This window comes from Perca flavescens, chromosome 17, assembly GCF_004354835.1.
Source record: "Perca flavescens isolate YP-PL-M2 chromosome 17, PFLA_1.0, whole genome shotgun sequence".
Taxonomy (NCBI): Eukaryota; Metazoa; Chordata; class Actinopteri; order Perciformes; family Percidae; genus Perca; species Perca flavescens.
In genome coordinates, this window is record NC_041347.1 from 2,931,633 (window position 1) to 2,957,778 (window position 26,146).

At 40.3% G+C, this 26,146-nt stretch overlaps 1 protein-coding gene across 4 annotated transcripts in view; it reads left to right on the forward strand.

The window, feature by feature from the left end:
* LOC114572357 (ras and Rab interactor 2) overlaps positions 1-26,146 on the forward strand; it is a 53,111-nt gene that overhangs the window by 3,299 nt on the left and 23,666 nt on the right. For 2 of the 4 annotated variants that reach the window (XM_028603956.1, XM_028603957.1), the window contains exons 2-7: positions 6,534-6,613; positions 9,378-9,478; positions 10,194-10,404; positions 12,308-12,419; positions 16,765-16,837; positions 18,956-19,047. In XM_028603956.1, coding sequence (XP_028459757.1) covers positions 6,534-6,613; positions 9,378-9,478; positions 10,194-10,404; positions 12,308-12,419; positions 16,765-16,837; positions 18,956-19,047 — 669 coding nt within the window. Of the gene's footprint in view, positions 1-6,533; positions 6,614-9,377; positions 9,479-10,193; positions 10,405-11,977; positions 12,034-12,307; positions 12,420-16,764; positions 16,838-18,955; positions 19,048-26,146 lie in introns of those variants that run through there. The other 2 variants (XM_028603958.1, XM_028603959.1) reach the window with 2 other exon arrangements.

The window sequence follows — 26,146 nt, forward strand, 5'->3', positions numbered from 1 at the left end:
AAAAAAAATCAAGAAACTGTTTTTCATACTGTAATTATGCGACACTGGCGTGCAGAATTTGACCGATTGCCGACTTTGAGACTCAGAATTCTAGGGCTGTGCTCAATTAAAGAAATTCTTAGTCAACTATTCAATTAGTCAATTGTATCGACTAATCGATTAGTTGATTTAATCGACACATCTGTAAATCTGAGTTTCTCCGCAAAGAGTCATGCAAAAGCACCACTTTAATTCTTGTGTTTAACAGAGATGTGCTCGTACATTTCTTGGAAATAAGTCATTCAGCATGAAAAAAGCATAAAACATGACTAATCGACTAAAGAAATCTAAGTTGACTAAGATCAAAACGCAGCCCTACAGAATTCCCGACAGAAGCAGAGAGTTTTTTAATATTCAGGCTGTGAAACAGGTTGTTGTGAGTCGGCTGGGTGGTAGCTGCTTTTAAAAATGAAATTTTTGTTTTTCATGACTTGCTAAATTCTACGATGGCTAAGAAACTTTTTTGCTGACTTTTTTTAGGGTTTTATGTCGACCAAACTGTATGGGAGAAAGCTATACGAGACATACAATAATACAAAGTTGATAGACTTTTTTTGTTAAATAAAAGCATGTAAATAAACTCAACATGTCTAGCCCTTATTGTGATCGTCATTTCCAGTGTGGCCCTTAGTGGAATTTAGTTTGACACCCCTGTTTTAGTCAAACTGATTCCACATAAGATTTGATCTGATATATCTTATCATTACCTGATGAAAAACACAAAGGTGCCTGTCGACAACGTTATCTTCACTTCACCTGTTCAACTGACTTCAGCAGTTTAGCTAACAGACACTCTGCTGGTGGCCAGGTTAGCTCAGTTGGTAGAGCAGGCGCACATATATAGAGATTTACTCCTCGACGCAGCCGCCGTGGATTCGTCCCTTATTTGTCTGTTACCTTCCGCTTTTTTTGTGTTGGCATTCTAAACTCTGGTGGATTTCTGAGGACTATGGTTAACTGCTCCTTAGATCTCAGCAGGGTAAATCCAGACAGCTAGCTAGACTATCTGTCCAATCTGAGTTTTCTGTTGCACGACTAAAACAACCTTTGAACGTCCACTTCCCGAGTCTGTTTTGCAACGGCATCGCGGATCTGTCCGGCGCTTAGCACCGCCCAAGACGATCGTGGTTGGTTTTTAAGAAATGTCAATAAACCGGAGCACGTTTTTCTCCCATCTCAGAATGCTCTGTGGACTCTCCAGACCCTCCTCCGCAGCGTTGTAGAGGAAGGTCTGGCAATGCGAGAATAGTTTATCACTGAATAGCTGGCAACCCAGTGTTTGTTTTTCCTTGACTGACAACCCCAGGGGCCTTCCTGTTTACCAGGCAAGCACTGTGTGAATTACACACAAGCTTGCAGTCACCCACATGAAAACACATGCACGTCTTGCTCCAATCAAAACAAATCCAAAAGTCCACTCTACTTTTATGTTTTGACAAGAGGGGTTGGCCCAACAGAGCCCCTCTAGAGATCTGGGGAGGAAAGGCAGAGTAAGAGAGACAGAAGATAAAAAAAAAAAAAAAAGCAAGGTTCCATGCCTTCTGTCACTCTTTGGCTTCTGTTGCTTTCCAGGAAATAACCTCTTCCCCCCTCTGCCTTAGTAAAAAACATGGAAATATAATCCAGCCTTTTTCCAAAGGGTTTTTTTTAGCCCAAAAACTAGATGCCTTATAGCTACACACTGCACATGTGTTTAAATGTGCGTGATTGGGCCAGTCATTGTGTTTCTTAGCCAGTACCAGGGGCGAAGTGAGGGGGTGGCTTCTGGTGGTCCAGAACGTCAAAAAGTTACATTACCTGAAAACAGCGTGTAGTTTCTTTTTTAGCATCTGACATCACAATTTCAGTCACTATGACTACTACTACGGTCAGAAACATTGTGCCAAAATATGAACAATAACGGCGCTGTCAACGGGCTTATCTGCTAATGTTAGCTACCGACCGTTACCTTGAAACCATCCAGCAAATAGACGGTACCGTGGGGTGCCGTTACCTGAAACCGGTGATTTAACGTCACCGATCATTTTACACACAGTTTAACAATAAAACAAAACAGTGAGTGAACATTACTGTATTAGCTACATTTTTCATGTTGGTTTGGAGCGGTATGCACCCCCACTAACCTGGAAAACGGTTTTAAAACAGTAACGTTAATACAGCGTGTCGGAGGAATACAGCGTCAGAGTCAAAGGCAGTGGGACCGCAGCGTTCGCTAACGTTAGCTTCTTGTCTCATCTGGGGTCTGATAAACAGTAAATTCATCAAATTCAGTGTCCACAATGCTATTTTCCAATAAACTGTAGCTGTCATTTTTCATGGGACCCGCGTGAGTGCAGATTTCATGTCGCGGCTTTTGTCGCCGTTTGTCACTTTGCCTAAGATTGAGCGACATGCAGTGTTCGAATTATACCGTGAGCTTCGGAGGGTACAGCTATTTCGACTGGTGACGTCACTCTCCATTTTATATAGGAGATCCACTAATTTATCTAAATTCCCTGAATATTAGTGCAGATTCCCTCTTTAGAAGACATTAACAATGAAATTGCACAAAATGATAAATCGCCTCATTAAACCTCTCCGCATATCAGTATATCTATGGAACTCCTGCTACGGCGTGTGATTGTAGGCCTAATGTTTTTAAGCAGCAGCGATGGTCGTGGCCGCTGAGTGGAAGGGAGACCTCCGGTTAAACCATAGCGATCTGTATGTTGTTCGGGACGGTAGTGAAGACCTATCTCGCGCCTAAATACAGATAGACTAGCTAGACGGGCTAGCTTCTTCAGCCGTTCAAACGCACACATTTGAGCACGTTTCCGTCCAACAACCTTGTCCATGAGATAATAAACTGCTTGCATAAATGCAGTCATTCTCGGCTTAGTTTCACCAAGAGACGGACAATATTTGCTTTGTACAGAGAGCTTCAGGAGCTGCGTGAACTTTTAGCTAGCTAGCTAGCTAGACTATGACTTCATTATAGATGAGAGAAACACTATGAACAACCAAATTAAGACAGTTATTATTATGTTCAGATGACGAGCTACTCATAACATTTACCACAAAGCACAACGCATGATGATATACAGGGCAGTCCAAACCATAGGCAGAGATTGAAGTTGATTCAGCCACTTACTCTTAATTTTGCTGACACACCAGCACTTGCGTCCGTACCCGGTACATACGTTTTGACAGCTAGTGAAGTGATGGCAAAGAACCATAGCAAAGAACACAGTCTGAACGTACCAGAGAAATGGTACAGCCCAATGGGAAGTGAGGGTTTGAAAATCGTATTTCATTAGATTATTTCCTGAATTGTTGGTATGTGATGGTAATACTGCATTTAAATACATACAATTTTGGAAAGGCTAACATTCTATTTTATAAAAAAATTATTTTCATCCCTTTGGGAGGGTCCAAGTCTCATCTAGGGGGTTCGGACCCCCCCACAATACCCCCTGTAATTCAAACAGTGGTGACAAGTAGTACTCACCCTGTTGTTTATTTGGTTGCCAGTGATGGCGTCCTGTCACTGTTCCAGTTGCTCAGCCTAAAGGGGAGAGAGAGCGGATGACAGTTCGCTTGAGTTCAGTAGAGCAGACGGCTCTGCAGAATCGTGTAATTACGACTTTATGACTTTTCATCAGCAGCTGAAGGAGCGGCGGTGTACATAGCGGAAACCCTTTTGTGCGTCTGCCTTATTTCTGATACCATGGCGCAGTGTTTCCTCTAGGATTATTTTTAGCAGTGGGGGCAGATCTGTCAGAACTCCGCCCCCCCCTGTCCCGTGCCCCATCCTGCCGCCAAATGTTTTACATATTAAACAGTACGGACACTTCGCTGCAACACAAACAAATATATTTATTCACCACTATTCAAACACAATGAGGCATATTTTGATTTCGTTTTGATTGAACTGTATTTTTGACGAACTGTAGGTCTACAAAATGAATTTTACAAGAATTTCTTCATAGGGAAACCAAACCTAAAGTAGGCTTTAGTATGAAACCATTCATAATGAAACTAATTGCATATTTGCCTCAGTGGCAAAGTTGGCTGCCTTGCTGTGTGCATTTGATTTTTCTTGGCTTTTGGAAAAATAACTCCAAGGCTCGGTTATAGGGGAATTCAGAAAGAGGTGGCCCATTAATGCTGAGTAGCAAGCATGCTGTTAGATGGTACCCCTGTGGCCTGTTTTGAAATGTATATGTATAATAACTTAGCTAAATAAAAAAATACAATCCTGCTGGTACCTGAAAATACCTAAAATAGTCTGTATTTTCATTTAAAATTGTTTTTAGGCTATATGCATTACACAAAAGGCAAAGAAAATACAATCACTTTTACCTATTTTGGCCATTTTTGCGGTTTTGTTTTTAATCTTTTGCGTGGTTGAAGATGCATCTTGGTTGCTTAGTAATAATCATAGTCTCTGTCAGAGAAACGTAACTAGCGGTCTCAAGTAACAAGTGTGGGCATTAAGGGCATTAAGGTGGTAGCCTAAGTGGGCAGAAGACAGATAGAGAAAGAGGAAGCAGACGTGTTGTAGATGCAGCCGGAGCAGAGCTGGTGGTTATTCATTTTATAACGTGGGCCCTGGAGGTAACGAGTCTCCCCTGGTTTTCTGATCACGGTCGGAAACGAAGCGATCAGGAGAGGTTAACCCATTGAACATTTTAACAGCTTATTAACGTGCACTTGTTTCCCCATGCGCTGATGCGCTCATCTGTTGACATTTCCGAAAGCCTTCCTACAGTTTCTTAATAAAAAAGGGATTTCCACACAAACAAACGTAGCCTACATGTGTCATTAGTATGAGGAAAAAAATGAGATTTTAACTGTGTTGGGCTCGCACACAAATTTCTTAATGCCTGTCTGGCTCGGGCCGGGTTCGGTCACGGCTCTGTCGGACGCGGGCCGGCTCGAACAGAAAAATTCGGCCTGATCCAGACTCTAGTGGGCATCACCGATGGGCCGAAGGCAAAGCCAGAGTCGGTAACGCAGGCTACGGCATAGCACCGGGCGCTCGTTCTGTGAAAGGCGACATAGGCCTACACGTAGCCTAGATGGCCGGTAGCTGTCTACGTATAACTTTATACATGCTACAACTGGCTGAAATCATTACACACATCCTCTCCATGGAGTGCACCAGCTGTAAAATGTCCCAGAGGAAGTTCATGCAGCAACTGGCAGAGGAGCTGAGAGCGGAGTGAAAAAAAAAGAAAAGGGAAGCGGCGCACGGGTCCGAACTGCGCTGCGCACCGCAGCAGACACCAAAACGGAGGCAGTGCCAGTTAGGTTTGGTTATAAATGTTCAAATAACATAGCCTATTTTTAATTGTTATTTGGCTGGAATTATGTTGAATGAATTTCCCCCAATATGTTTCGGGACATGAATGTATGAAATAATCACGGTTTAGCCTACTATGCCATATTATGATATCAAGGGCGTTGTATTGAATCAACAGCCACGTGCAATTTAGCTAGCAGGTGAAGGTAAAACTAAACGTGCAAGCACTATAGACTAATACAGGCTTAAATGAACTGACAATATAAGTTAGGCTATAGGACTTACAGTTCTCAAGGATGCACACATGCCATCTCAACCGGGTCCTCCGGACAGCCTGTCTCTTTTTTTTTTCCTCCCTTTTCTCTGAGTGGCACGCGTGCACACTCGCGATGTGAAGCGCGTGTCCACGCTATTCTGCGACTCTCTAACAATCACTGCTAATAGACGGCTTTTTTCTGATGCCGTGGCGGGAGAAATCTAACCGTGGCGGACCGCCACTTGAAAATCAACATAGAGGAAACACTGGTGGTGGCAGAAAAATGTCTGCCAACATAGAGGAAACACTGCACTGTAGCTTTCAACGTCAATTCCTGAGAGCTTCCTTGCTGTTTGAAGCATAGACTGTTATTATTAATAATATACAGTCTATGGTTTGAAGACGCGTAACCATGGTAACCCCTGCCGACCTCAGCTGCAGCGGCATTGCCAGATAATGCTTAAATTACTGAAAGATGTGAATAACTAGACAAACAGTCATTTAAATTTGTAGAAATGTAAAATAGAGCGTTATTGGCGTTACAGAGCTGCTTGGTTTCTGTCTGTTCGTCGGTTATGAACATTGTCAGTACGACCGCATTGCATTGTGGGATACTTATGCCGGCGCAATGTCCAGTGTTTGCATACTGTATTATTTCATTGGAAATGCTATGAAATTCACGTACTACTAGTTTCATACTAAGGTTTCGGACATACTAAAAAAATCTCACATACTGATTTAGCAAATTTTAATTTTTTTCTTGTCCACAGGCTTAAAAGTTGAGGTTCAAATTGCATTTGTGTCTTTGGAAACAGCAGTTGACAAAACAATTTTGATAAATTAAACACCCTAATGATCGGTGAGGTCATAGCAATTGCCTTGGCTGAACAGATTAGGATCTTGTGTTGTTGTTTTGATTGTTATAGTTTTTTTGTCTTTTTTTCCTCTCCTCAGAGACGGACAGAGAAGGCTCTACAGACACCATGTCCACCAGTCAACCCGGCAAGCAGGAGAGGAAAGGCAGTTTCTTCAAGGTATGTGCCACTCAAATATTTATATCTGTGGGGCAAAATAATTTCTGCACACAGATCTGTAAAGGCAGTAAGGTGTTAGAAATTAGGGCTGGAACTATATGCTTTTGTCCCGATTTGATTATTTCAAAATACATGGGTGCCGATTGTATTTGTATTTGTATATTTGCGATTTTTATTCATTGCGATTCTAGAAAGATTGCGATTCGATAGTATTGCGATTTTATATAATATATAATACACCTTTAGAGACAATATATCATGAGACATTTCTAAAAACTAATTGTTTTCTAAAAAATCACATTTATTTAATTTGTAAAGAAGTACATAACATGGATTTTCTGCATTTACTGCTTTCGCTCTGTTTTGCTGGAAACAGATATGATGCAGTCGCCATTGGCGGTAAACATAAAAGTATTTAGGTGAATCATTGTTAAAAAAAATTATTTATTTTTGATTCTGGGGAAAAGAAAAATTATTTCCCCTCCCCACCCCTATTAGCAACTCTAGTTTACCTTAAGATCCTGGACTATTCTGTTTACAGTGTAGGGTAATGTGGGTCCAGTTCCAGGCTAAATCCTGGAGAAGATTAAAGGGGAGGAGAGGACAACTCTGTGATTTGTTTTCCTGTCAGGCTTTTCAAGCTCAGTTTCTCCTGGGTTGCTTAACAGAGATTTGTTTTTAAGGAAGATGTAATAGTGAGCGTAATATTCATCAGACAATGGGAAATAAGGTTCTCATCAAATATTCCCACAAAAGAGGAAACAATCAAAGCACAATACCACCTTGTACTTTATATCTGTAGTTCACTCGTTCAGAGGAAGGGGCTTAGTGTGCTCAACTCTGCGGCAGGCAGTTCAAAGACTGATCCTTGCCAGCCTGAGGGTAAAGGCTGTGTCACTGTTTATCTGAAGTCTTGACAATTACATGCCTGCCTTAAACACACATGGCCTTAAATCATAACCACACCTCACAGCAAGCAAGCCGAAACAAAAAAGTAAAATAAAGGTGGGGTGGAAATAGAACTATTAAAGGGATACTTTGCTGACATTCAACTATATTTGAATCATAATAATGTTGGTGGTATGTGCAAATGAACTATGTTAAACTTCCCTCCATCTTACGAGTGCCCAGATCTCCCTAACTCACAGACCAGCAGAAAAAACTCCAAGTTTGACGCAAAACGCGTCACTTGGAGGTTTAGTATAACAGAATAACAGTGAGTGAAGTTTTCCAGCCTCTTTTTTTTAATATTTATTTTGCTCTCTCTGGACACATACTTTCCTCATGACGCCTGAAGAATGATTTTGTTAGTTAAAGGCTGTTTTATTGCATGCAGTGGGCACAGACCTGGTGGAATCTCAAGCAGTGCCACTGTGTGCCATTTTGTGTCAGCAGCAGTGTCCTTGCCAAATGGCCACAGTTTTCTTTCCCCATAGTTTGCAATCCTGTTTTTTCATAGTTTACCCTGTTGCTTGCAGACATTCATCTCAAACACTCATGCTATTGTAGTTTCTCAAATAGTATTCCAAATATTTTCCAGCATACTAACAAAGTGAAATTTGTACTGCATCTGATTATGTCAGGGACTTAATTCAGAATGTGATTTTCAATACTAGCGCAGTGCCCTAGTATTGAACATGCCTGTTTGGAATGGGTCGATAGCTTGGCCTGTGGTTAAGCTAAAGATTTATCATGATCTTCTAAACAATTAATGTGTGAACAAATATGAACATTGAATTATGTTACTATTCTAAGGAATTGTATGCCGAAATAACAGAAGGCCCTCTAAGCACTTTAAACATATGCAACTCAACTGTAAACTACTGATTTAACTGTGTACTTCTACTTCGGAGAAAAACATTGTACTACTTTTTGTACTACTATTACCTACAGAGAAATGTTACTGGTTACACAAAATTAATAATAGGCACGCACGCACACACACACACACACACACACACACACACACACACACACACACACACACACACACACACACACACACACACACACACACACACACACACACACACACACACAGCTTTAACTAGTCATTGCTTTATAGTTAAATGTAAGGTTGTGATCCTCAAATGTGCCCTTTGCAAATCCAATGAGTCAACGTTTGTAATTTCCTTTGGAACAGCTAAGCTAATCGTTTCCTCTATGCTAAAGCAGCTGATGTGATGTTACTCAACAGAGGTATTGCCCAACTAGACATAGATAATTGGGAAACAAAACAAAAGACAGCAGTGTAACACTGAAAAGAATTAGGCTCAATCTTAGTTCCAGGGAAATAATTGCTTACAGTATTCCTATAAATCAAGACTTGTGTTTTTCTTTCTCGTTCAGCTCACTGAGCCTGCTCCATTACTCCCTGTGATATTTGGGGTTGGATTTTAGGATAATCTTAGAAATTATAACTTTAAATCATTTAGAAGTAAGAGAAAATAAAAACCAAGAAGTGGAAGTCCGATAACTTTACATTTAAAAAATGAAACTTTTGTAGTAGTTAGGTGTTGAATCAGGCCAGTGTACTGGTTAAGGCTATTAGCATTGTTGTCGTTCTTATGAATATTTCACAACCCAAAATGCACCTTGGCTCCTTTGCGTATTGGCTTATGTATTTAAGCCACTTGAACTTGAACTTTGATCTTACCTAAGAATAAGCGGGAGGGACGTTTTGATGAAAGCCACAAACGTTTTTTAATTGTTCTTATGGATAATTTATGAATGTGAATGTGTTGTTTTATGTGTTTCTTTGTAGCTGATCGACTCATTTGCCTCGGAAATTGGCACATTGAAGAAGGAAATGGGAAAGAAGACTGAGCCTGCAGAAGGAGACCACAATACAGATACACTCCTTGGGTGAGCTCAGGGTGTCTGCACATAAGACAGTTTTCTGGTTTTGAGTGTGTGTGTGTGTGTGTGTGTGTGTGTGTGTGTGTGTGTGTGTGTGTGTGTGTGTGTGTGTGTGTGTGTGTGTGTGTGTGTGTGTGTGTGTGTGTGTACATATTTTTTAATTTCCATGCCAGTATTGCCATTTGCTACAATGTAGTGCAGTTCCCCATGACTACCAACAGAGGACACTCTTATAAGGCCTTAAAATGTAAAGTGTGAATTGTGGTGGCACAAATGTGATACTGACACAATGCTGTCACCTTGCTATGTCAGGAATCAGACTGATAAAGCTTTCCGGGAACGTACGTGTGTGTGTGTGTGTGTGTGTGTGTGTGTGTGAGGACTTCTTCCCGAAGTTTTTCAATCTAAATGACATCTTACCTTATCTTACCCTTGTAGGAAACAGAGATTCCAGACAATCTTCTGATGATAATACAATATAAGCTTTGAAAAGAAGACTCAGAATGTGTATGCGAATAATGTCAAGTTGAATTCAGACCATGCCCATTAGGTCTGCACGATATACCGTTTTTTTTTTTTATCGTCATCGCAATATCAACTGCCGCAATATACATATTGTGAAAGGCTGCAACATATCGCGAAAGATGCTTAGAGATTTCTGGTAATTAATTTTCTAAGTTTCTGTAGCATATATTTCATATTTGTTTGATCTTGTTATCAGACTGGGTGAAGAGGTGGGAGGTCTCTTCCTGCAGGCTTCCCCCTGTGCTGGGATGGGAGCGGGGCTGGCCAGAGCCAGAGATTCGGGCTACGATTCCCTGCATCGGCGGCTCAGTGTTCTGGACAGACTGGTGCAGACGCATGCTGTGTGGCTCCAGCTGGGCCTCAGCCACCAGGATGCCATACATATACTGCAGAGCCAACCCACTGGGGTAAGGGAACAGCAGCCACTGGGACTCCTTGTGTCCACACTGTTGAAACAATAATTTCAACACCTCCTCGGTGTTACTACAGCCTCCAACATCATTGCCACCAATTAATTCATTTTTAACACAGTCCAACAAAAGTATAGCTTTAGTGTTTTATGTACTTAGCAAAGTATGAGACAAAGTGCAGTCTTGAAAATAACTGCAGAGTCAGGGGTGTGAATCACCAGAGGCCCCATGATACGATATTATCACGATACTTATGTTACAATACCATATTATTTATGACCTTTTTCTTCAACTTCAAATTATGTCCCCAAAGGAAAATCTGTTTTATCTGTTTTTAAAAGCAGTTGATTTCATTATTCTAGTACCAAAACGTTAAATTAAATTCTCATGTGCAGTTTCTATTATAAAAGTCTTATATTAACGTCCATGTATCAATACAGTGTTGCCACGGAAAAGGAAGGTGTAATGTTTTAAAACACTTATGTCATACTACGTTATTACACTTTCCAAAATATCTAATCTCATATATCGATATATTATCAATATATTGCCCAGCCCTACATGAAGGTTACCTATGATCCATCTATGTCTTAGTTGGCATTTCTTTTTCTCAACCTGAAAATCTCCTGCCACTTTGTAATGTACACAGATGACAGGGGGTTTGTTCACTGCTTTGCAATCAATCAATTAACCAATCAATCGCAATCAATGTCACATGAAATCCTATAAAATACAAGTCCAGTGAAATGGAATCCAGCCAGTTCCTTTAATTTGTGCCGACCGCTTCATTCATACTTACTACTGTGACTATTCATTTTTCTTTTCCACATAGCCTACCTGTGGTATGTGTATTGTGTGATATGCTGGTGTAATTTAGCCTCCTGGCCCTTGGTTGTCTATATAAGCAATCATAGTGTCGCATTGCCAGACCTTCCTCCACAGAGAGGGTCTGGCTAGTCCACACAGCGTTCCGGGTTGGGAGAAAAAACGTGCTCTGGTTTATTGGCATTTCTTTAAACCAATCAACTTGGGCGGTGCTAAGCGCCGGACGGATACACCGTGCCTCTGCAAAATAGCCTCGGTAAGGAACTTGTTTTGGTGGAACATGTGTACGTTCAAAAGTAGTTTTAGTCGTGCAACAGAAAACTCTAATTGGACAGATAGTCTAGCTAGCTGTCTGGATTTACCCGGCCGAAAAGAATGACATCCGGCGGAATTTCCGGTGGCGCCGGAGCAATCCCGGAAGGGGAACATGGTGGATATAGACTAAAGCAATCATGACTGACTCCTCTTTCCAGTCTCACCCTGAAAAAGACCCTGTGTGGTCGAAACCAGTCGGCGTTTGTGATATATTTTTCTTTTATATGCCCTAAACTGATTAAGGCATTTTAACTACAGTACATCCTTTGCTCGGTGCAGGTTTGCCTTAAGTAAGCCCTAGTGTCTTCCCTTTTTCTATAGGTGACCAGATTGAATTCAACACCCCGTTTCCATCTGGTATTAAAATCCGATCTGAGAAGTGGTCCCTCAAGACACATTTGGAGACACATTCTACTGCCAAGTGGGAACACTACAGTACAGCTGTCCACTTATGATCCTATCACTCAGATCAGATTTTAAAACCAGGTTAGAACGGGGTCCAAGAGCATTTTGCATTCACCTGGTGTTTACTACCGTACAACCATGAGCACCCTGTATTTTTTCTTATTGCTAAATCCTGATTGGTGCGTGAAACGTACATGACAAAACCTTTTCCCAACTGAGGCCTGTCCTCTTTAAAATACTGGGAAGCGCACAGAGAAAACCTTGAGTCAGCATAACTCCATAAAGAATGACACAGCTCTTCAGTAAACCCTGAAGTATATGTTTTTGATTGGATGTTTCCTCCCCTGGCCTGCAGACATTCGTGGTGAGGAAGTCAACTAGCCTGCAGAGGAAAGTAATATCTCTACGCATGGACAAAGAATCTGCAGTTCCTGTCAAAGACTTCCCTGTCAAAGAGAGCCAGTACAGTAAGATTCTTTGAACCGCTATTGCGTGCTTGTGTGCTTGTGTGCTTGTGTGTGTGCGTATGTACATGTACTTAAAGTATCAAAAGTAAAAGTACTCAATGCAGAAAACTCAATCAAAACAGTTCTATCAATCAAGTGTTTAATCAGCTAATCATTTCAGCTGGACTTGTAGGCTGTTATATCGTTGGGTAGTTTAATTTATAATAAAACATTGTATTTTATGAAATAAATGTTTTTTGTGCAAAAATCTTAATTTGTAAAGTAACTAGTTTCAGATGAATGTAGCGGAGTAAAAAGTACAATATTTCTCTCTGAAATGTAGCGGAGTAGAAGTAGAAAGTGGCATGAAAAGACAAGTAAAGTACAAGTACCTTACTTGAGTAAATGTACTTCCTGACTAACACAGGCATGCATTGCAGCAACAAAGATTTACTCAAAGAAACTCAACTTTTGCTACAGTCAAACCACCCAGAATGTAATTAGTTTACAAAAGCATCATTAACCAATAATTAACATAAAGTTTTAAGCAAATGTTATTGGCACCCTTTTTTTTTTTTTAACCTTCTGTTGTGTGTACAGTAATTCCTCTTGAGGCTTTGTTCTAGAGTTTGAGGGTTATCTCAATCTAATGTGTCAGAGGCTTCAAGATGTCTGTGAGATATTTGGTGACCTGGGATCTTCCCTTTTCTATAGACTTCTTCCTCGTCCATCACCCCCATCTAAATTAGTGAATCACTAAATCCACTGTTCTTTTCTTCTTTGTTCTGTTCTATTTTTTTTAATTGCCTGAAACACAGGGATTTTCCTGAAGCTTTGAACAGACACCTCACTGCTCTGAATGTGTCGTTTCTTCTTCCTCTACCTGTGGGTGCTGACATTTTGGCACCAGACTGGAATTTCCCATTGCTTACCTAGTGAGAGTATGCGCTGTGTGTGTGAATCACCGCCAACTACAGCCTTTTCGGCCCTTTCCATTTTTTTTTTTTGCTGACGACTGGTAAAAAGTGTAGACTGAACAGTCTGTGACATCTCTCTTATCAAGAGCTTTAGAGACTTTAGCTTGTTCACTGTAACCCCCAGAGTTAGACAAGTCCATACATACCCTTCTCATCTCTGTGCGTGCTGTAACGCTGTCTGACGCCCCCAGCATTAGCTTAGCCTAGCACAGATCCTGCAGGTAACTGGTTCCAACTAGCCTACTGCTCCGAATAAGTGACAAAATAACGCCAACATGTTCCTATTTACATGTTGTGATTTGTATAGTCACAGGGTGTATAAATAACAACGTCACATGAGACACAGCCATCTTCTAACCGTATACATGCTGGGAACTATAGTCTCAGAAAGGCAAAGCTGCTCTGGGCTTCTCAGGTGCTGCAAGCATATCACTCCGCCTGAGTACTGAAAACACGTCTTATATTTTAGATTCTTCAAAGTAGCCAACCTTTGCTTTTTTTGATAATTCTGCAAACCCTTGGTGTTCTCTCAATGAGCTTCATGAGGTAGTCACCTGAAATGGTTTTCACTTCACAGGTGTGCTTTGTCAGGGTTAATTAGTGGAATCGTTTCCCTTATTAATAAAAAAGCAAAGGGTGGCTACTTTGAAGAATCTAAAATATAAGACATGTTTTCAGTTATTTCACACTTTTTTGTTAAGTACATAATTCCATATGTGTTCATTCATAGTTTTGATGCCTTCAGTGAGAATCTACAAAGTAAATAGTCATGAAAATAAAAAGGAAACGCATTTGAATGAGAAGGTGTGTCCAAACTTTTGGCCTGTACTGTATATATATATATATATATATCTCATGTAGTGTTCTTTAGTGCGCTTGCTTAATTGCAATGTGAAACCAAAACTGACCGGATTAAATGTATACAATGTAGCAGAATTGTAAACCTTGGTTTGCACCTTCAGGTGTGAAAACTGGTCCAACCCAACCGGTATCGTCAGATGGCCGCCCACCAAGAGCCAGGTTCTGTTCGAGGTTTCTGCCTGTTAAAAGGAAGTTGCACCAAATGCTTGCTCTTGGGGGGAATTGTTGGATTTCTGTAAATTATAGAGTGTGGACTATTGCTACTCTGTCTGTAAAGTGTCCTTGAGCTAACTTCTGTTATGATTTATCTATAATAAATACAATTTAATTGTGAAGGCCCTCAGAGTCTACAGCAACTCTGTGAGGCTGTGCTTTGAGAAAAATGCAAACGTCAGCATTCTCACATCATAAAGGCCGTTTTATGGTTGTGTGTAAACTCCACACCGGGTACGGCGTCGCTCCTACGGCGTTCGGAGTTCTGCGTCAGGGTTGAACGTGTTTCTTTGCATCGCGGGTGCATTTCACCGCCAGAACGCTAAGGGGTGTGTGGTTTCCGGAGGGTCAATCGCGAAACTCTTTGTTTACATGTGCGTTGGTGTGTGCCTCGAGCCGGCGAAAGTGAGAGAGTGACGACAATTCTCTTCTTCATATTTTAGAATGGTAGCATGCTAACATTTGCTTAAACACAACTAAAGTAGAGCTGAGGCTGATGGAAGTATCATACATTTTGCCAATATTTGGTCAATAAACAAAGACTTGGACACATTGACTGGATCCCAAATTTTGTGGCGATCCATCCATCCTAGACAAATATTTCCGTAAAAGCCTAATTTAAGTCTCAACCAAAGTGCTGGGCTGACCGACAAAACGATATTGCCATCCATAAAGCCGTGCCATTAGCATGACTGATAATTTGGTTATTGCTCAAGTGTATTATCTTCCAATAAATGACGAAAACCTTGGCACAAGTTTCCTGATTGAATTGAATTTCGGTTTTACTTTATGTGACTCATTTTACTCTCACGCTACTTGAGGATTACATTGTACTGTGGCCTGTTAGAGCTTGTGTTCTTTAACAGAGAAATGTTGAGTTGCGTAAAATTGTTTAGTGTATCATAGATAGATAGATAGATAGATAGATAGATAGATAGATAGATAGTCTGTGCAGATTAAGCAAATAAATCTGATTGGCCCATGTGTCAAATCAAAACTCTCTATCCAAAGTATGGTTTGATGACTTTAGAACTAAAGTATGTATCACGTTTGATTTTGTTTCTGTTTCATCCCACCGTGTTGATGTTGTTTTGGGTGTTGGAACCCGCAGCACATTTTGAGAATTGAATTGGTGTTCATTGAAGTTTTGAAAACTGTCAACAAAAGTTGCCACGGCTTGGATTCTTCCATAGTTATATTTAACTACTAAAATATTTAATTCAGTTTATTTAAAGCCAGTGCAAATTAATAAAACGCATGATTATACATGGATTAAAAGTGCCAGAATTTGCCAAAAGGGCAAATTTTTCATTAGTAGTTCTTTGACTGGATGTTGCCAGATAAAAATAATAATTATAAATCTTTAACTTCTAAATGTCAATATTTGAACAAGAGTGTGATAGATTAGAGCTCAGTGGAGATTTCAGATAAGGAGAGTTCTAAGTTGTAGGCCTGCTCTTATCTAGACATAAGTTTGGCTTTAACCCACTCCTCATTCACTCCAAAGTGTAAACCTGTATTCTTGTCTCGCTGTCTCTGCATCCTTCTCCCTATTCAACCATTTGAATCAACCTTTGGATTCAAATGTACCGTAGAGACATAAATGCAAACAGTTCCATTTTATTGACTGATAAAATCTCACACTCCTTATTTTACAACACACAGAAATGCCTGTTATCTCTGTCGATACCCAGAAATCGCTGAGTACAGTGCCAGTAGGCACGACTGTAAGCTGTTGCAACTGTGTGCCCATAGCAAAAAACGTTTTCACTATTGTATTACTGACAAGTTGCATAAGTTTTCCTCCTCCCAACTGTGTTGCACTTAATCTCTTAGAAATGCATTAAGCAATAATTTGAGTCCACATGGAATTCTGATTGCTATTTGTTCCGATTATTTATATGACACTTATAATACCAATCTTATTCTTTTATCATTAGGGGAATTTAAGTTAGATGAGGAAGATGAAGTAAACCATTCCTTTAGCATGCATTGGTTTAAAACAATTTGCTCTGCTTGTTGTGCTTGTTTCTCAGCTCTATCCTCTTTGCCCCTTGCTAGTAAAATAAGTTAAAACATGATGCATGTGGAATCTGCATGGTTTTATATCCTAAGAGTTACAGTTTATGCCCAAAATCGCAGGATTTCTTTGCTGAAATGAAATCCCAAAAATCTTGTATGGTTCTGTGGACTTTAGAGTTTAACTACTAAATGAAATGGTTAATTTTGGAGCTGTTTTGACTAAACCTTGTTTTTGTTTTTAATGATTTTCCTCTGATAGTTTCCTCTGATCTTGTTGTTCTGTGCTCCTACAGCTTTCTCTTTGGTGGGATCAGGCCTGAGCTTTGCAGACCTTTTCCGTCTGGTGGCTTTCTGCTGCATCAGCAGGTGAGTTCATCAGTCCGAAATACTCTGTGTTTCACCTACACAGTATGATTCATGCACATTAGGGCTGCACGATATGAGGAAAATATCTAATTGCGATTATTTGGACTGAAATTGCAATTATGATGTAATTCACAATATTGAAGGGAATGGTAATTTTTCGATCATTATTCACATTTTCATCGAAAAAATATTAAAATGAAATGATTAAAGTGTGAGTCTTTGCGAGGATCTGTACCAAACAAAGATTTTTTTCTTTAGTCTGTAGGATAGGATTTGTAGGTCGGGACCCCCGCGATTTTGATATTGCACTAGTCCATATTGCGTTTTTCGATAACATTGCGAATAATTGCAGCCCTAATGCACATACATTACACACACCATTATCTAGTTGTCTGTCTACGTCAAGAGATTGGGGGGCACAGAGGGAGAGGCATTAGCTGCTAATTTGCATCAAAATTAGTTATTCTTCTCTGAATTGTAACTCAGTCAAATCTAAACACACAGACATGATACACTCATTTTTAGATTCAGTGTGACTCACACTTCTCAAGGTGCCATCATAAATAAACGTCCATATATCTGTTTAGAAATCATAGAAAAAATTAGTCAAGATCTTGCCTGAGAATCAACACTTTTTCTTCAGTATCATATTTCTGTACATCCATGGCTACACTGAAAACAGGAACTGCAAAAATACAGTAGATTTATGGCCAGGTAAGTAGCACTTAGCACGCTAAGGATTTGTTTTGGTTGATGGTGCATTAAAAAAAAACAATAACACAAAATAAACAAACAATAAATACAGAAACAAATAACACATACATGCATATGGTTATTTAACATTAAGAATGGAAAAAGAGGGTTTTTGCAGGATGTACAAAAATGCAGTGCATAGTGCACAAAGTTCAAAAAGGAAAAAGTTAAAAAAGAAAAAAGGAATGTGCAGAGGACAGGATGTAGAACTATCAATATTGTTGTAACATGGCTAAAGGCTCACAATGTCCCATCAACATTGGTTCTTATGTCTGTGGAACACCGAGACTCTGCTCTATCTATTCATTACAGATATTTGCCCTGTTTTTGACAGAAAGACGAAAAAGTCAACATTTTAAAATTGCAGCTGTGGGGTGACGGGCTGTTTTTGTCTTGTATATAATGTTTGTATCACATATTATTTCTTTTGTATATAAATTAGGGTACATAGTTAAATTATTCAAAACACATAATGTAAGTATATTGATGAATGAAATAAAATATACTAAGCCAAAATACTCACACATTGTATGTTCACATACAGAATATTAAAAACTACGTTTTACAGTATCACTCTAAAATGTTTGTTGTTTTTGTGGGTAGAAAAGAGTACGTCTGGTTCTAATACAACACAGCAAAGCTACAAATTAAAAGGCCAAGAAGGAGGTATCAAGAATGTTATCATCCTTTATCTTAACAGGGAAGCACAGAATCATTTTTAGATGGATACATAGTTAAAATAGAAATATGTCACTAGTGCATTACTGTTCCATTGCACATAGCGCCACCGTTGCCAGAGCAAAACAACTACTCATCATTCTGTAATTTAAACAGGACAGACAACAAAAGCAGGTTTGATCAGAATTATAATTGGAAACACTAAGGTTCTCTCAGTAAAGTTGCTTCATTTACCGGCAGTGGCAGATCATTGGAATGTTCCCAACCAATGCTATGTAGCAAAGTTTACGGTTATGAGCTTTTCTAGTTAACATCAGCTCAAGATAATGATTGTTTATATCTTGGTGCGCTGGCACAAGACAAACAGGGACTTCACTTAATTGCACGTACACTATAATTATTACATCCTTCACAAATCAGTAGGTAAAATGTTAAGCTTTGGTTACTCGGGTTTGCTTGACTGAGAACTTTGAAAAGCTTGTAAAAGACCCACAGGGAGGAGAGCAGCGGGCATATATTACCCTCCAGCTGTCTGGTTCAACATACACCACACACCCAGGCTACACCATGCTCCTCTTTTTCAACACAGTGACTCACACACTTTGAAATATTCTATCAATCCCGCCCTCTTTTCTCTGTTGACCAGGTCTTTCTCCCTTACACTCCATATTTTTTTCTTTTTCTTAGGGATGTGCTGCCCTTCACTCTGAAGCTTCCAGAAGCCATCGCTTCAGCCAGAACGTCTGCTGATCTCGAGGAGGTTGCTAAACTTGGAGCAGGTTTGTTCTCAAATTTTAATATATATTTAGGGAACAAGAATGCAATTGGGGGAATCTGTAAACTGATTGCAGGCTGAAGGTGGGAAAATGAAGATGAAGTTTCTTGATTCCATTGCAGCAGAAAGCAACATGATTTAGATAAAAACACAATAGATAAAAGAAATAATCATGCTTCATGGCGAAAGTGATTGCTTTTTATCTAGAACAAATTAGAAAATTGGCTTATAACATTTGCAAATGAAGCTGTTAACACATGCAAAAAAAGTGTGAAAACATAGTATGTGTAATGTTGGATGTAGGCATGTAAATGTACACCATTAGGTGTTCCTATAATCATATTAAGTAATGAAAATATAGAGTTTCCAGAAAGGATTACCATGTAAACTCTGTAAAGGTTGTGTGCAGTGGTGTAGTATCAGTGTGTTATGAGTTGTGTTTGTTATAAATCTTGCTTATTGCATCAACAGAGACACCAGCCAGTTAGAATCTATTATTGGTAGTATTGCATCACTTGTTTGCAGGCAAACTGATTTGTGTAGCTCTGTCAGCTTCTTGCTGATTCAGAAAAGTTAAGTGTTTTACTCCATTCCACATCTGTTTGTAAAAATTTCTTTTTTTCCCTTTTCCTGAGGCGTTACACTCGTAAAGCCCCTGTCAACCACATTCCCCCATGCTTGAAAGCTTAACTGGCATGCCTTTGCTAAATGACTCACCCCCCAGGGACAAAAGCCTCTTCCAGGCCCAGATCAGTGCTGCTCAGCTGGGCATCGACTCAGGCGAGAACTGGGGGCCTCTGGAGCTTTTCTTTCTTTCCTCCCAACTGTGGAAGGCTTCGGCCTTCTTACAGCCATCACCTACAAACGCTGGACATTTTCATTCATGTAATCTGACACCATGTCAAAAAAGTGTGATGACATGTTTACTGTAATGAAGACCATGTTGTTATCACAAAACCATTTCATTTATGTAGTTCTTTAAAGAGCAGACATTATTTTGACTACCTGCCTCTTCTAACTATGTACTTTTGCACTTACTTGAGGCAAAAATAATGGTTTAAAAGTGTGTAGGTGTTGGTGGATGTATTTTCCACATCACTGCTCTTTCCATAACCCACGTAGAGTGACCTTTCTGTGCATTCAGGCTCGTGTTCTGTGACTCAGCTCTGAGCTGTCATGTGTACTCTCGGCTGACTCGGCCAGACTTCCAGTGTCCCTCTTCCGGACAGCTTCTGAAAGAGTTCAGGATGACACACAATGATTCTATCAGAGTCTTTTGTAGTCTCAAATAAGACATACATACAGACATACATTTTTTTTCTATTTCTTTCCCTCTCTCCCTGTCTCTCTCTCTCTCTCTCAAATTCATTTACGTATCGCATATTAAATACATAGGTGTCACATTCTAAACTGTACTGATCGCTATACATCACACTTACAAAATAATAACATTACACAATACATTACAGTTATGTCACTCACACTCTCTCTCTCTCTCTCTCTCTCTCTCTCTCTCCTTTATTCACAAAAGGGTTCTTGTTTAGTGAGGTGACACAATGGCAGCTTTTGTGTCTGTTAAGGTACTTGAGTGGCAGTGGATAGTTGGATCTAAAAGGCTGTTACGTAGGTACATACGTGCAACCTTAATGGCTGGGAAAGATGAGAACAGAGTACTGTTGGCTCTTCACAGTGTCGTATTGTTTACGTTCTGTTATATGACTCTCCACCTGTTGGTTTAGGTTTGTTTGTTGTAACCCACCATTGGGCAAAAATGACGTGTTGGCCACTATGGAGCCCCACACACACATGTTCCCCCAACCCATTTTTCTAACATTCCCAGAAACCAACCAATATTTCTACACTGGAATATTAGCCAGTCCCAGGTTCATTTTCAGTTTGTCATAATTGATTGAAACCTGAATTAAACTAAAATATTAACTTGATTTTGACAGACCACCATTGTGGTTTTCATTGTATTTGGTGTATTTTACAAGAGATTGGTACCCGGGCTGATACTGGCCTTATTTAGGGGATCAGGTACCAGATGTGACTGATCCACATTTAATACAGTTTCTTTAAATTCAATTCAATATAATTTTATTTATAGTATCAAATCATAACAAGAGTTATCTCAAGACACTTTACAGATAGAGGTGGTCTAAAACCAATAATTCCAACAATTCCCCCAAGAGCAAGAATTTAGTAGCCTCATGAGACCGTCCTGATCTCGCGAGCTCCAGTTTTCCACTCGCAGATCAGTCTGGCATCTTGAGGCAGAGAAAATTTGGAGCCGTTAGCCAAACAACCGGGCCAATCAGCGTTGGTTTTGAGGTGGGTTAGGTGGTGATAGACAGATGGTTTATCCAATCAGCTAACCAGTATTATCAGCCAGCGGTAGCCCTAATTCTGTTAGCCGCTCGCTAATGCTTTTTTTCTCTTGGATCCTTCTTTTGGAATATGGTCCGGGAACCTGAAATGGTGCCTTTTATTCCTAAATTCTCGTTACACAAACGGCAAATATCCTTTACCGACATGTTGCTTGCATGCTGAGCTTACGAGCTATGCTTTGCCTGCAGCAGCAGGGGCGGGCTTGTGGTTGTATTTTCATACGCTTCGTGGATCTGATTGGTTGATTTGGCCCGTCTATTACCAACATAGGTGATAGACAGATGGTTCATCCGATAAAATAACCAGTATTCCGCCCCTTCCCAAAAGTTCTCCAACGGAAAGTTCCCAGATGGATATGCCGAGCAAATGCGAAGCAATCCATCTGGCGGAGTCAGGTTAAGAATTTAGTGCAACAGTGGTGGGAAAAAACCTCGGACAGACCCTGACTCTTGGTGGGCGGGCGTCTGCAGGTGCCGGTTGGGACACAGAGACTCTAATCTTTGTCAGTGTTAGAAAATGATGTGTTCATGCTATCAATTATTAATAAACATTTATTTAGTCAGTGTAGGACGCCAACACTGTTTAGTTGCTGTACATATTTTGACTGAACAAGTGGGTTGTGCATTTTTGCTACTTTGGCTTTTCCTTTCTAAAGCTATATCAGCTATGTGGCATTAACTAAGTAACAATCAATGCTAGATTATCGGAAAAAACCTGCGCCCTGAACGTTTCTTAAGGCATTTTTTCTGTAGTCTTTCAAAAAATGAACTGAACTGAACTGAAAATGGCTAGAATGAAGTTTGGGATGCCTGCTAGATGCAGTTAGAAGAAGCTGTAAATGGATCTTGAGATTATTTGTCAAACTACTCTTTCCAAGGTCAAGAATGAACCGTGTCCCAGCTTCTTTCCTATTATGATGTATGAATGCACAGTTAGGATTCTGAATTTATGGCAGAGATGGGGACTGGAGTTTGAGATTTGGACTCAAGTCACATACGTAGTGACCTCAGACTTGACTTGAGACTCGTCTTCAAAAGACTTCAGACTCAACTTGAGATTCGTGACTCGTGAACAATTTTTATTTTTTTTCAGGAAATTTCTGATGAGGTTATTCCCCTCCCTGCGTAACCTATAACTTACAGTACTTACATAACACGTAACATGTACTGATCTGCTGCGCACAGCTACACGTGAGAGAGGACAACATGTCGACCGCACCTGCTGCTGTGCCATTCATCAGAAGCTTTGGCTTTAAAAACGTCCTCCAACAAGGCCCGCACAAAATAAGCGCTGAATGCAAAACGTGGACTTCACTCAAAGAAGTAGATTTGGCTTGGCATTTTAGCTCAGAGACTTGTGAGAATCTCTGATTTATGGCATTGTTTCTGGTATTGCTCATCACCAATCTGCATGTAGCCCATCTCGTATTTCGCAAATTGTCGTTGCTTCTTAATCCAATGTTTGATATGCTGATGTTTCTTGTCACTCTACAGTTTGGAATTGGATATAATTGTAGGTTTGAAGGTTAGAGAAACAGCTTTGTTCCTGAATCTCAATATTTCCCTCGGCAGCTACATTAGATGAATGCCTTTTAAAAGAAGGAAGGGATCCAAGCGTTTTACTTTGCTCTGCTGCAGGATGCTTTACATCCTGGACATCAGAGGCTCCTGTTTTCCAAACTATTTGCACACACTATTTGACGTTTACAAAGATAATCCACCATTATAACAGTATTATTACACATATTAAATATATTTAATTAATTAGTTAGTGTATACTAATTAACATTAGTAACATGCAGCGTGGTAATCAGAGTCTAATCTACTGCTCACTTTGACATGTCATAACTTTGTGTCTGCTTGATCTACATATGTTGTGTAAATTCTACATAAGCCCAGTCAGTAATTAGGTTTTTGAAAGATTCCCAGCTCGGCACGAATCAAAGTGACTGATGTCCTGTGCAGTGTGTTAGCTCTGTCTATTTTTGGCTCCAGTTTAGCTGTCATACTTATGTCTCTACAAGTTGCCCTTGACTTAACGTTGACTTTCCCAGTTCTTACGTCAGCACACCAAACCACATTCCTCTATGCTTAGTCCCTGGTGTGTGTGTGTGTGTGTGTGTGTGTGTGTGTGTGTGTGTGTGTGTGTGTGTGTGTGTGTGTGTGTGTGTGTGTGTGTGTGTGTGTGTGTGTGTGTGTGTGTGTGTGTGTGTGTGTGTGTGTGTGTGTGTGTGCGTGCGTGTGTGTGTGGCTTGTACAGCAGCGCTTGGCATATACTTGTGTGAACACGCTTGTGAGTATAACTGAGGAATCAAAACAATTCCACGAAATTGGAAGTGTCGAGAACAAACAGAATGATCAAAACTGTATCTGATGACCTAGCAGCAGTAATAAGTGATACACTCAGAGCGTGTAACAGAAGAAAATAGGGCTGCTTGACTATGGAAAAATTCATAATCACAATTATTTTGGTCAATATTGAAATCACGATTATTCTTTTGGAAAGATATTGCATAAATTGAACTTAAAAAAACAACAGTAAAACAGTTAAACAAATCAACAGTGAAAACACCTTGAATTGTGAAATATCCCTTAATACTTTTCACCTTGAATATTTTGAATCGGTTACTCTGTTTTGGGATCATTAGGAGCCGAAATCGCGATCAAGCTTCGATTCATTGCACAGCCCTAGAACAAAAGGAGAATATGCTAATAGAAGAGAGAGTAAACAAGAGTAGAGTAGGAGGGAAATGGGAAAAACGTGTCTCTGTGTGTCAGAGAAAGAGAACAACAGAGAGAGAGCGAGACGGACCACAAACTTAAACGGAAAGCAAGGAAGGGAGGCGGGAATACTGTGCTAACAGCCCGCCCAAACACACATTACCAGGAGTGAGTCATAACACAGATTGAGCATGAGTGAGCGAGAGAAGCTTCAGCCAGTGCAGACACAACGGCGTGTCCTCTGCAACACCGTCAGAAGTGTACAGAGAAGTTAGACAGAGTGTGCGACCGACAGCTTGTCTGTGTGTCACTGAGCTTTGGGATCACAGTGAGTATTGTTGCCCTCTCCTTTCTGCTCTGTAGTTGTGTGAAGGGGCTGCTCTGTGTCTGGTACAAGTATTCCTCATGCTGTATTGTTCCCACTGGTGTGTGTCTGTCTTGTTTTGCTCTGTCTGGTACGGCTCAGACTCTAAAGGTTCAACAAATTGTTCTGTTACAGTAGTTTATTGCTTTTTTTTCCTCTTTCTTGTTTGCTAGGAAAAGATAGCTCCCTGACAGGCTGAGCCTCTAGTCTGCTAAAGGAAACAGGCAATTTTAACACAAAGCAGCATTTAGAGGTTTTTTTGAGATTGGTTGTAATTGCAGGTCTTGTATTGAGTCATTGGGAGTGGATGAGTGGACCAGTTGAAGTTGGCAAAAGTTAAAGGGGCTATATTCAAAATACTGAAGAAAACAAGTGGGCTGGGATTGCCTCCACACGGCTCTCACAGACCATTCCCCAAATTGTGAAGCACCGTCATTTTGTGGCACTAACATGCACGCACAGCTGGACCAGCTATCAAAACAAAGAACAAAGAAGCTCGGTTTACAGCACACAGAGAGGTAGTGTGACTTCATTGATGAAGCCATTACTTTACTATACCTTTACATATGCTGCTATATTAATGTTTTGAAGTTTGAGTACAGAACCTTTTAAGTTAAGCATTTTTTAGTCCACATATCTTTCTGCCGTTAACTGTAGTATAGCACAGTTTGGTTTGAGTTTATACAACTGTTAGCTACCAAAAGAACAGCAGGAGACAAACAGCTGACAATTGACAGTTTCATTGCTCCTCTGGCACCTTAAAAACAACTTAGGTAAACACATTAATCGATGCACCACACAAACACACAAGCAGACTAAGCAGGGGCCACCACAATGTGAAGGAAACATACTTCTGTGGCATTTGCTATTGCTTTGGCCCAGCCTGGAACTGCAGTAAGTAAGAGAGGGATTTGCAACTCAGCCAGTTTTAGACTAGTTCCAGTAAATGACATTTCTAAGCGATGTCATCACAAATGAGTAAGTGTGTTCAGTCAAATCATTGCCAACAAGAGTGACACTATTTCTGGTTTTGGCAATAGTGATGGAAATCCATGCTTTCAAAAGATCTACTGAAAATAACTGGAAAGATCTACTGAAAATAACTGGAATGGGTGTTTGTTAAAGGGGAACTTCACCACTTTTACACATCAAAGTCTGTTTACAGGTCTACTGCATATGTAAAAAAGGTGTATGAAGCCTTTAGTGTCTCCAGAGGGAGCTGTGTGGCGTCTGATAAATGTCTTCAGGTGATGGCTCTTGGGTCAGCGTCGGTTGGGGCTGAAGATGTAAAAAAATGTAAAATGCAGCCCGGAGGCTCTAGGCTACATTAGCAGCTACTAGCATAAGATATCCAAACTATAGGCAGTCCAGGTGCATTGGATCACTGGTTTTAACAGACAACATCACATTCCTCCTATCCTAGCTTCACTTCCCTGGCTCCCTGTTCGTTTGAGAAAATTAAGATTTTACTGATCACTTTTAAGGCTCGTCAGGGTCTGGCCCCTGACTATATCTCGGAGATGCTTGTCCTATACGAGCCTGTTCGCAGCCTTAGATCCTCGGGCGGGGTCCTTTTAATCGTTCCAAGGTCGAGGCTAGTAACCAGAGGTGATCGTGCATTCTCGATCAGG